At 41.7% G+C, this 12,085-nt stretch overlaps 1 protein-coding gene across 1 annotated transcript; it reads right to left on the bottom strand.

The window, feature by feature from the left end:
- Positions 1-9,379: 9,379 nt before the first annotated feature.
- On the bottom strand, positions 9,380-10,117 carry LOC141696637 (uncharacterized). Its single transcript, XM_074500755.1, has one exon. It carries the CDS (start codon positions 10,115-10,117, stop codon positions 9,380-9,382), a length of 738 nt encoding a protein of 245 aa, XP_074356856.1.
- Positions 10,118-12,085: the final 1,968 nt, after the last annotated feature.

Raw genomic sequence — 12,085 nt, 5'->3', positions numbered from 1 at the left:
CTGAATATTATTATTTAAATAATATTCCCATAAGGATAATCCTTATAAAAATAATTGAAGTAAAAGTTTTAAAACTCATACTTGAAATGGATATTAAATAACCAAAGATATGCTTATACGAAAGTACTATCTTTATTTAAATAAATATATATATAATATACTCGGGAACATCGACTCCCAGTTTTAGCAAATATTCACATTTGGGTCCCCTATACTCATGGTATACGCAACTACTGCTTATCTCTAGCATAGATGTTATGCAACTAATAAGCATTTGAACCAACAGATATATAAATCAAGAATACGAAACAGGCATGCATATATACCATATCACATGCTCCAATATATCGCAAGAATTTGCTAATAACAAATATGCATTTATCAGAAGATCATGCATATACACATATACATCACAACAACAGTTATACGGGTAGAAAACTTGCATGAGCGACTGGGGGTTACAAATGGCTTGGGACGAGTCTGGTAACCTATGAACAACATATAAGTTGGAATTAAACCAAAGTCACTTATAAATCTATACTTTAACCAATTTAGACTCTAACGCTCGCTTTGCGCTTAACGATTCACTTAAGTCGCTCGAGTACCCTCGGCTCCATCATTTTTAATAAATTAACCATTACGAGTTTTAAGGCGATTCTTTCGCGAGTCTCTTACCAACTGCCTATTACACTCCAATTAGTCCTTTAAGGTCTTTAACTTATGTTTCAAAGTAAGGCGAGGGGTAATGGTTCATTCGCGAAATGTCGTTACTTAAAACGGCCGTTTCTCCTAAACCGTACATCGGAATCAAACGAACCACATATCAAAACAAAGCTCGTAACATGAACTATCTAATCATGGCAATGGTCAAAACCTAGCAGGGAGTTCTTGGGTCCTAATGTTAAGAACAAAACAGCCTAAAGTAAATCGGACATTACGACGGCTATGTTTACGCGATTTCCCAAATTTATACCATTCCAAATCAACCACCAAGCAACCCCAATTCATTCATACAACCAAAATCCATCCATACCATACTACAACAGCCCCAGCACCTCAAGTTCTCCAATTTATGTTATTCTTAAACATGAATTTAAAACTATACTTAAGTCCTTTAACTAATCAATAAGATTTCAACATCCAATTTACTACAACTCCAACCCATACTCTAAACATGCAAGCATCAAGCTACTCTTTTACCATAACAATCAAAATCATCCTAATATACAAAGTAAAGCTAGGGTTTGGAGATGTTATACCTTCCTTGAAGTGATGTGAGTAGCTAGGAAGCCTTAAGAAGCCTTGAGATGTCTTAGGGATGCTTGGATCTTAAAGGAAAAACAAGAAAAATCAAGTTAAAAATCTTGAAATCACTATTCATTATCTTCTTCATTGATTTCTTGGAAGAGATTGAGAATGAATTGGAGGCTTAAACTTGTAGGATAGCCATATCTATGTATAAGGAGTACTAGATAATTACCTTACTAATTAAGGAAGCTTGGAACTTGAACTTTGAAATTTCTTTTTCTTGAAATGAAGAAAAGCCGAGAGCAAATGTTGAAGAAGAAAGGAAATGATTTTTGTGTTTGTGATTTGTTTAGCTTAGCTTGGTTGCTTTTGATTTGATTTTGGTTAATTACCTTATTAACCTTGAAAATTGTGTGGTTAAAAACCAACCACACCTCCTCCCCCCCTATGTCATGCTTATGTCACCTTTGCTATGTCATCACCCCTTACTTGCCCTCTTCTTATTGGTTTGATGACCTCAACATCCCTAACCTCCTTGATTAACTCCTAATTGTTTGCCTAATAACCGCTGATCTGTTATACGGTTCGCTTAACTTTCGTTCTCGTTATCGTTTGAGGGATCATACCCGGGATCTTATTACTTAGGTTTCCTTAACCTTTCTCAATACATTATTTTCCGTTTTATGATCCTCTCTTATAATCCTTGAATTTAAATCCTTTTTATTCTGTTACCTTATACTCAATTCTTTCTGTATCTGGTAGATTTATGGGAAAAATCAAAGTGTTCGGATTTGGATTCTGACGATCTTTACATACACTTATATACCACATAGAGTACTAATAATATCCCAGAAGATCAATAAAAGAACCCCTACCTAGTGTGGCATGAAAAGTTTTCTTATTCAGCAAAACACTATTCATAAGGGTTTCAAAAATTCCAAAAATTGGGGTTATTACAATAGGCCAGCCGATGGGTTTATTCCGGTTTGGTTGGAGCATCTCCGGTTCGGGTGGAATCCGCACTGGCATTTATTTCTCAAACATTTGTGTAAGTATGAGTACTAATAATATCCCAGAAGATCAATAAAAGAACCCCTACCTAGTGTGGCATGAAAAGTTTTCTTATTCAGCAAAACACTATTCATAAGGGTTTCAAAAATTCCAAAAATTGGGGTTATTACAATAGGCCAGCCGATGGGTTTATTCCAGTTTGGTTGGAGCATCTCCGGTTTGGGTGGAATCCGCACTGGCATATATTTATCAAACATTTGTGTAAGTATGAGTATAAGTTGTCTTCTATGTAAATAACTCTGAATGAGATCAAGTGGATGACTTGGTTCATTGCTAGCTGCAACCAGTTCAAAGTTCAGCCCACTTTCAAATTATGGCTTCACCTATTCAGCCTGGTCCGGTCTAGCCAGATGCCTTTACATGAGCTTCGATTCCGGGCTTCAGAGTGTGGCTATGGTGGCTCCTACAGGCCCGTCATTCAGCAGTCTTCATTGAAGTACTGGAATGGGGAGTTGATACTGCTGAGGGGGTTGGACTTGCATTATCTCCCCCACGTTGCTGCTGACGGAGTCCGTACTAGGTTTCGCAAGGATGTCCTCCGGGGAGATTCCATCCAAATGATATTTGCTTTTTTTGAATGTTTGGGTTTCCATATGACCCGTGATACTTTCATGATTCACAGGACTATGCATAGGCTAGGCTATAAGCAATTTGGTTTTGTGTCCGGACTTCTTATATATTTTATGTCCGGACTGCTTCCTTTTGTGGTATTTCTTTGTAGTTTTTTGACTTGTGTTTGTTGCTTTGTTTTCTGGCAGGCTTACCGCATTATAATCCGGATATCTCTTCTTCGGCATACAGTGAAGCACTTAAGGGTTTGGGCAAAGCATTCAATTTGCCGAACAAAACTGCTGTTGGTGGGTCCGGATCCAATGCTTCTGTGGATGAGGGGTCCGAGAGCAATGTTGTGTCAAGGCCGGAGGCTGGTGTGACTTAGAAGGCTCCAGAGCAGGTTGTTGAGCCAGAAGTTGGTGATGAATTTGAGAATCTTGAGGATCTCGAGCCTCTCGGGGAGGTCCCTGATGTTGAATCCAGACGGAAGAAAAAGAGGCTCCGGACTCTTGGTTCCAAACCTCCCCGGAGTCAAAATTTTGATGCTGGTGCTGCGTCCAGGGTGGACAAGGGAAAAGGATTGGATACTGAGATTCCGGAGGCCGGGAGTCTGGATCTAGAAGTTAAGGTTACACGTGTCATGGCTGGGATTCCCACTGAGGATGAGTGGAGGAAGATGAACCAGTCCGGATTCGATGCAACTATGAAGGAATGCTCCCGGATCTGGGGTCAGGTACACTGTTTATACGTTTTTGTTTTTCTTATATTGTTTTTCCTTAGAACCATTTTCTAAGTACCTCTGTTTTCTGCAGCTTGGTGGTTATATGGCTGGATCTGCGTCTCTGGCTTATACTGAGCTTAAGGATGCCCACACTGCTATTGATGCTAAGGATGCTGAGATCAGTAATCTGAGGGATCAAATCATTGTGAAGGATATTTCTCTTTCCGGACTGAACAAGCACCTTACTGATGTCACTACCCGGGCTGAAAATGCTGAAAAGGATGTTTCAGATCTAAAATCTGAACTAGCTGAGCTCCGGAGGCAGATGTCTACTATGAGATCGGAAGCTGAAGTTATTGAAGAGTTCAAGAGATCCAAGGATTATGATAAGGCCATTGCCAACGCTGGTGCTCCGGAGATTGGTCGTTGCTGGTTGGTTGCTGAGAGAGACATTAAGACCAATCCGAAGGCCAATTGGGATAGCTTTTTTCAAGAGTTTATAAAAGCGAAGGAGGATATAGAGCTTGGATTGGGGGAGCCGGGGCCATTCGATGGTCCTTTCCCCAGTTTCTTTCCTCCTAATGCTCCGGAGTCTTGATTTTCTTTGAAGTGTAATTTGATTTTTGCTTTAAGACCTTTGGTACTTTGTTGCTTGTAATATTCGTATGCTGCTCCGGGCTTATTCTCGTGCGGTTGTTTTTTAATATTTGCTTTTATTGCTGCTATTTTGCTTTGCTATTGTAGTTTGTTTTTGCTTAGAAAAACTTTTTCTCAGTTGTAGTTTTGCTTTAGTCCTGGACTCATATCTTGTCCGGACTAGCGGTTATTTACTTAGAAAATTAAGTCTAACTAAAAATGGGTGCTCTAGTCCTGACTGATGGCTTGTCCGGACTAGTGGTTAGTGTTTTTATTTAGAAAATTAATTCTAGGTAAAAGTGGTTGTTCTAGTCCTGACTGATGACTTGTCCGGACTAGTGGGTAGCTTTTTTATTTAGAAAATTAATTCTAAGTAAAAACGGTTGCTCTAGTCCTGACTCATGGCTTGTCTGGACTAGTGGTTAGCTTTTTAACTTAGGAAATTGATTCTATATAAAAATGGTTGCACTAGTCCTGACTGATAGCTTGTCCGGACTAGTGGTTAATTTTTCACTTAAAAAATTAATTCTTAGTAAAAATGGTTGCTCTAGTCCTGACTAATAGTTTGTCTGGACTAGTGGTTTGCTTTTTTACTTAGGAAATTGATTCTAAGTAAAAATGGTTGTTTTAGTCCTGACTGATAGCTTGTCCGGACTAGTGGTTTGCTTTTTTTACTTGGAAAATTAATTCTTAGTAAATATGGTTGCTCTAGTCCTGACTAATAGCTTGTCCAGACTAGTGGTTTGCTTTTTTACTTAAAAAAATAATTCTTAGTAAAAATGGTTGCTCTAGTCCTGACTAATATCTTGTCCGGACTAGTGGTTTGCTTTTTTACTTAGGAAATTTATTCTAAGTAAAAATGGTTGTTCTAGTCCTGACTAATAGATTGTCCGGACTAGTGGGTTGCTTCGATAAATGTAAAGGGGAAATGTTTTTCATTAATCATTCATACAAAATATATAGGAAAAATAGGTTGGTTGCTTGCCATATTGGCTACAGGATTTTGGTTGCTTTGTTGTTCTCCTACTAGTAGAATTTTCTTAGCCTTAGTCCATGCCAAGTATTTGGGACTTCTGATCCATCAATGTTCAGGAGTTTGTAGGTTCCAGGCCTCAGGACTTCTTTGACCTTGTATGGTCCTTCCCATTTGGGCATTAGCTTTCAAGTGTTTGTTGGATCCGATGCTTCTGTCCCTCGAAGGACTATGTCTCCAACTTGGAAGTTTTTGACTCTGGACTTCTTACTGAAGTGCTCCCTTATTTTCTCCTTGTATTTTTCCATCCTTTCTACATCTTGTTCCCGGACCTCATCAATTAGCTTCATGTCTGTTCTGAGACCTTCCTCATTTGCTTCTTCTTCAACATTTATTGCTCTGTGAGAAGGAGATCCCACTTCAATAGGAAGCATTGCTTTTGTGCCATAAGCTAATTTGAATGGAGTTTCTCCGGTGCTTGTCCTGGGCTTGTCTTGTAGGACCATAGTACGCTTGGTAGTTCTTCTGGCCATTTGCTTTTGCTCTCTTTGAGTCTCTTTTCAATACCTCGGAGCAGGATTCTGTTGGTGACTTCTACTTCGCCGTTTCCTTGGGGATATACTACTGATGACTTTTTGTGCTTGATCCCGCGCTCCTGAAGGTAGGACTAGAATTCTGATCCGATGAATTGGGGTCCATTGTCTGATACTAGGACTCGTGGTATCCCAAACCTCATCAAAATGTTGTCCATAAACTTTATGTAGTCTTGCTGATTGATTGTTCATATTTCTTTCACTTCAACCCATTTTGTCACGTAATCAATTGATACTAACAAGTACCTGAAATCTCCTTTGGCCCGGGGAAAGCGTCCCATGATGTCAATACCCCAGACAACAAAGGGGATAAGTGACAGGACTGAGGAGGGTAGGACTGGGCTGATTCGGGACACATTGCTGAAGAGTTGGCATTCCTTGCATTTTTCACGAATTCTATTACATCATGATGGATAGTTTGGCTAATAGTAGCCTTGTCCTATGATCTTATGAGCTAGGGCCTTTACAGACATGTGATCTCCGCATATCTCCTCATGCACTTCCGCCAAACAGTACTTTGCTTCTTCCACGCTGACACATTTCAGGATAGGAGGTGAGAAAGTCATGTGGTAGAGTAGTCCTTCTTCGAGGAAGAACATGGCTGATTTTTCTTTTAACCTTTAGGGTTTTCCTTTTTCCTCAGGGAGCTCTCCTATCTCCAAGTAGTTGATGAAGGGAGTCATCCAGTTCTGGTTGCTTTCGATCTCTAAGATTTCTCCGGATTCAATAGATGGTTTGTGGAGTTCTTCAAAGTAAACTGAGCAGTCCAGATCTGACGAGTTCCGGACTAATTTGAATAGAATATCCGCTTCTTCATTTTCTTCTCGACATATCTGAAGGACTTGATGGTTTGGTATTGAGGCTAAGTAACTTTGAACCAGTGTTTGGTACTTTGCCAAAGTAGGGTCCTTTGCTATGTATTCTCCATTTGTTTGCTTGACCACTATCTGGGAGTCGCTGTAGATTTTTAAGTCCTGGAGAGCTTTAGTCCTGCAATCAACACCTTATATTCTTCCTGATTGTTTGTTGCGAGGAAGCCGAAAGATATAGCTGTTTGAATCATGAATCCTTCAGGACTTTTGAGTATGAGTCCAGCTCCCGATCTTTCGCTTATTGAAGAACCATCTACTTTCAAGGTCCAGGCTCCCGAACTTGCATCTTTTTCTGGATCCAGATCCATATTCATTGGTTCTGGCTCTTCTTCTGGGAAGTTGCATTCGATTATGAAATATGCAAGTGCTTGAGCTTTAATGGCAGTCCTGGGAATGAAGCTTAAATTGAACTGGCTCAACTCCACATCCCAATTGACAAGTCTTCCCGAGACATCTGGTTTGTGAATTATCTTCCTTAGTGGTTGATTTGTGACCACTCTAATTTCCCTTCCCTGGAAGTAGTGTATGAGTTTTCTTGAAGTTGTGACCAATGTAAAGGCAAACTTCTCCAATCTTGGGTATCTTGTGTCTGCGTCTTTGAGTACTTGGCTTACATAGTAGACTGATTGTTGTTTTCCATTCTCTTCCCTGATTAAGGCAGCTCCTACGGCTTGTACTCCTGCTGACAAGTATAAGTAGAGAGGCTCTCCTGGCTGAGCTTTAGTTAGGACTGGTGGCTGAGAGAGGTAGGACTTGATTTCCTCAAATGCCTTTTGGCACTCTGGACTCCAGTTCACCTCTTTCTTGTTGCTTGCTCCTTTGAGTAAATCAAAGAATAGTAAGCACCTCTCTGCTAGCTTTGAAATAAATCTCCTGAGTGCTGCTAGGGATCCTGCTAGCTTTAGCACATCCTTTTGGGTCCTGGGAGCCCTCATCTCCTGGATTCCTTTTATCTTCTCCGGATTGGCTTCTATGCCTCTATTGCTGATTATAAATCCTAAGAACTTTCCTGCTCCTACCCTGAAGGTGCATTTCTCCGGATTCAGCTTGAGTTGGTTCTTCCTTAGGTTGTCAAAGCACTCCTTCAGATCTTCCACATGTCTTGGTATAGTTGTTGATTTGGAAATCATTTCGTCGACATAGCACTCCAAGTTCCTCCTAATTTGGGACTTGAATATCTTGTTTATGGCTCTCTGGTACGTTCATCATGCACTTGTCAGTCCGAAGGGCAACATCACATAAGCATAGACTGCTCTGTGAGTTTTGAATGTTGTCTTAGGTATGTCCTTCGTGTTCATCTTGATCTGGCTGTATCCAGAGAAGGCGTCCATGAAACTTAGCATGATGTGTCCGGAGGTGGCATCTATCAGTTGATCAATATTTGGGAGAGGGTATGGGTCCTTCGGGCATGCATCATTTAGATCAGTGTAGTCCATACACATTCTCCATTTACCGTTGGACTTGTTCACCATAACAACATTAGCTAGCCACTCAAGATATTTAATTTCTTTGATGATTCCTGCTTTGAGTAACTTCTCCACTTCTTCATCTATGTCCTTTTGCCTCTCCGGGGAAAAATTTCTTCTCTTCTGTTTAACTGGTTTTCAGTTTGGGTTGACATCCAAGCTGTGCATTTCTATGGACTCATGTAGGCCGGGCATGTCTCTTGGACTCCAGGCAAAAACATCTTTGTACTCCCGGAGCAGGGACACTAATCTTTCCTTGAAGGACTCCTCGAGTCCTGACCCAATTTTCACCTTTTTGGTAGGACTGCTTTCATCAACCTGGACTTCTTCTATTTCTACTGTAGCTTCGATTTTTTCTTGTTCTTTGTTTGAAACCATTTGATGAATTCGGGCTTTAGAGTTCTTCTTCAAAGAGGAGTTTACTTGTTCAGATTCTTTGGTTGCTTGCATGGTAGGACCGGCTTGGTCTAGGCCTTGATTTACCTTGTCCACTACCATGACTTGGTTGCTTTCCGGTCCTTCTGGAATTGTTATATTTGTTTCTTGCTCCGAACTTGACTCAATTAGTTATACTTCTTTTGTTGCTTCTTTTCTTGTCCGGGGTCGGTGTTTGTTCATGCTTTGTTGCCTACGAAGGACTGTTACCTTCCTTTTGTTATCTTGGTTGGTTTCTGCCATCTCTAACCCCTGGGTGTAGCATGTTTCAGCAACTCCATAATCTCCTTTTATTTCCCCGACTCCTGTCGGGGTTGGGAACTTGATCTTGAGATGGGAGATTGAAGTTATCGCTTGCATCATAGTTAGAGCTGATCTGTCAATGATTCTGTTGTATGACGAAGGAGCATTGATCACATAAAACTTGATGACATGAGTCACTTGGTTATGAACAGTTTCAAAAATGACTAGCAGATATAAAGTTCCTTGAATCAGGACTAAGTTGTGGCTGAACCCATAGAGTGGGTCCTCCCGACACTCATTTGATCGGACGCTCCCTAACTGTATTTGATCCACTGTGTGCTTGAAGAGAATATTTACTGAGGAACCATTGTCTATGAGCATTCTTCTTACTTCATTATCAAAGATGTCCAAAGTGACAACCAAAGCTGCATTATGATGAGGGTTGACTCATTCGTAGTCCTTATTGCTGAAGGATATCACCGGGTCTGGGAGTGATTAGATTGAGAGCACTTCTTCGCCGAAGTTCGGGCTCCGAGGTGGGGATTGGGAGCCTCCTAGGACTACATTGATTACATTCTTTCCTCTCTTCTGCGCTTCCCCCTGTTGTTGTTGTCCCGGACTAAGTACTTGTTCATATTTCCTTTCTTCACTTGGTCATCAATGAAGTACTTGAATGATAAGCAGTTCTCGGTCTTGTGTCCATGGGTCTCATGATAATCATACTGCCTATTATAAGGCCTCCTCTCCGTAGGAGTTTGCATTGGTTTCGGAGGATAATAGAAAGGCTTGTCTTTTACCTCTTTCAGGATTTCCTCCCGGGTCATGTTGAGAGGAGTCCAGTCCATCTCATGCTTCGGCTCCCGGGGTTGCTCCGCGGGTCCTGGATCGCTGTTTGACTCCTGCTTAGGACCAAGTCTCTGGAAAACCGGAGTAGTTTGTCTTTCTTGGCTTTGTTGGTTTTGCTTGAACTTTTTATCCTGAAGGTAACCCCCTTTCGGTCGGTCATCAACATTTTTACTCCCGGACCCCCCATTCTGGGTCATCCTCATTTCCTGGAGCACATCTATTTCCTTTATGAATCTGGCTGCTATGGAGTAAGTTGCTGCCAGACTTTGCGTCTCCTTATTGATTAGCTCCACGATATATCTCTCATTGTGCTCTGGGTCCAAGTTTCTCCTGAAAATGCTCAAAGCTTCCCTCTCATCCAAGCTCGAGACTTTGTTGATTGCTTCCTTGAATCGGCGCATGTATACAGAGAGGGACTCATTATCATGCTGCCGGATTGTCTCCAGGTGACACATGTGCATTTCGTGCATTTTGTTTGCCCAAAATCTCCGAGAGAAGGAGGCGCGGAACTCCTTCCAACTATGGATGTTGCGTGAGGGGATCCTGCTGAACCATCTCTGGGCCCCTCCCTTAAGAGTTGAAGCAAAGAACCTTGATTTCGTTATGTCATTGTAGTAATATATTTACGCTATCTGCTCAAAGTAGTTCAGGTGCTCCTTCGGGTCTCCTAGACCATCAAAGGAGTCAAAGTTGTAATGCTTCAAGTCCCGCTGCCGGGGAATGGCCTCTAAGGAGTGGCTGAAAGGAGTTTATGTTTCTCCAATTTCTACTCCTGAGTCTCTGTCCATCTTTCTTTGCAATTCATAATCCTATCTTTCAGGTCCATCTGCTTTTCTTCTTCTTCATCATCAAAAATCAGCTCCGGAGTAGGGTCTCTCCGGGTTTTCTTGCTCCTGGACTTGGCCAGTAGCTTCTTTTCTTCTCGCTGCATTCTCTTTTGGATCTTTAGCTCAAACTTTACTTCTTCCTCTTTCCTGATTTGCTCCCACACCTCTTCCAACTTTCTCTGCTTAACAGCTTCTGTTTCTTTTTTATCGCATTGATCTTTTTTTCTTTTCTTCCCCTTGGCTCTAATTCGGTCAAAAACAGATCTCTTAGATTGCTGGGAGTCCCCGGACTCCTCCAGTTCCTCCTCGAGTTCGGCTTCTTCCTGGATCCGGGTTTGCTCCTGCCTGTAGAACCTGATTGCTTCTGCCAGTTTATCACTTGTAAGGTTGGCCATGTGCTCTTCGGCCATCGGGACATTAGTGTACTTGTATTGGTTTAGCTCAATAAGGGTTCTGGCATCCCTGGTGTTTACAATTCTCTCCACTACAGGAGTGTGCAATGGTTGCTCCTGGAACATTTCTCTCTCGGCTCCTGGATCAAGGGCCTGGGAGTGGTCCGGCTCCTGGACCTGAGTACTAGCAGATGCTCTCCCAGAAGTATGCTTTCCTGGTCTTGCCATTTCTCAACAATACCAACAACAACTAACAACAATATGCTACAGAAAATATCGATCTAAGGTTACTTTTTGAAAATCGTAAAAACTATCCCAAATAATAGCAAGCAATAACAAATAGCTTTCTGGGACAAGTCTAAACAATCTTCTGGGACTACTCAACAATGTGGTAGAACAAGTGTAGCGGAGTTGTAGAACACAAAGGCAATATGCAAACTAGAGTAAAATTGGGGTTCTAAAATGATCAAAACTAATAATAGCACACACAAACTTGGCTTAAATCAACAAAACAAGGCTCACACAAATATGGCCTAAAATAACGAGCACACACAAATGTGGCTTAAATAAACACCATTCATGTTTATAGAAGAGTTTGGTTGCTTGGGTTCTTACAAGTTAAATTAATGGACTCTTTTAAGAGCTTGCTGATGAAGGTGAATCCAGGGGCACCGAGACCCAAGGATGTTCGACCCCTCCTTCTAGCGCCAAATGATAACTCCTGGTGGCGGGGCCGATCCTTCAACATCGTGCCTGGATCCTTCACCGTCGTGGGCTGTACCTGTTATGGGGGTTCCTACAAAACAACACCGGAAGGGAGGTTTGAGTCCCGCGGCACCTCCGGCGTGAGAGTCAAAACTCGCTTTTGGGGAAGATGAAGGTATATATGAATGTAGGGTGGCTGTGTGTGTATATGAGTGTGAGAGTGATTAACCCCAAAACCTTACACGTGTCAGTGCAGGACTGGTCGAGGAATGTAGGGTACCTTTAAATTATAGCCCTTGGTTCTCGGAGCGTAAGACACCTGGTTGGAGTGGATGCTTTACACGTGTCAGTGCAGGACTGGTCAAGGAATGTTCTGAGGATCCTTTAACACGTACCTTGATCATTCCCATGATTGATGTGTGACAGTTGTCCCTATCATGTGCTTGGGCCAGTGTCTCACGTGCTGGGATTCCTCAAGGTTGTCCTTGCGGGACTAGGTCGTCTA

This window comes from Apium graveolens, chromosome 2, assembly GCF_009905375.1.
Source record: "Apium graveolens cultivar Ventura chromosome 2, ASM990537v1, whole genome shotgun sequence".
Lineage (NCBI taxonomy): Eukaryota > Viridiplantae > Streptophyta > Magnoliopsida > Apiales > Apiaceae > Apium > Apium graveolens.
The sequence above is the reverse complement of the archived record's forward strand: the minus strand, read 5'-3'. Positions and strand labels throughout refer to the sequence as shown.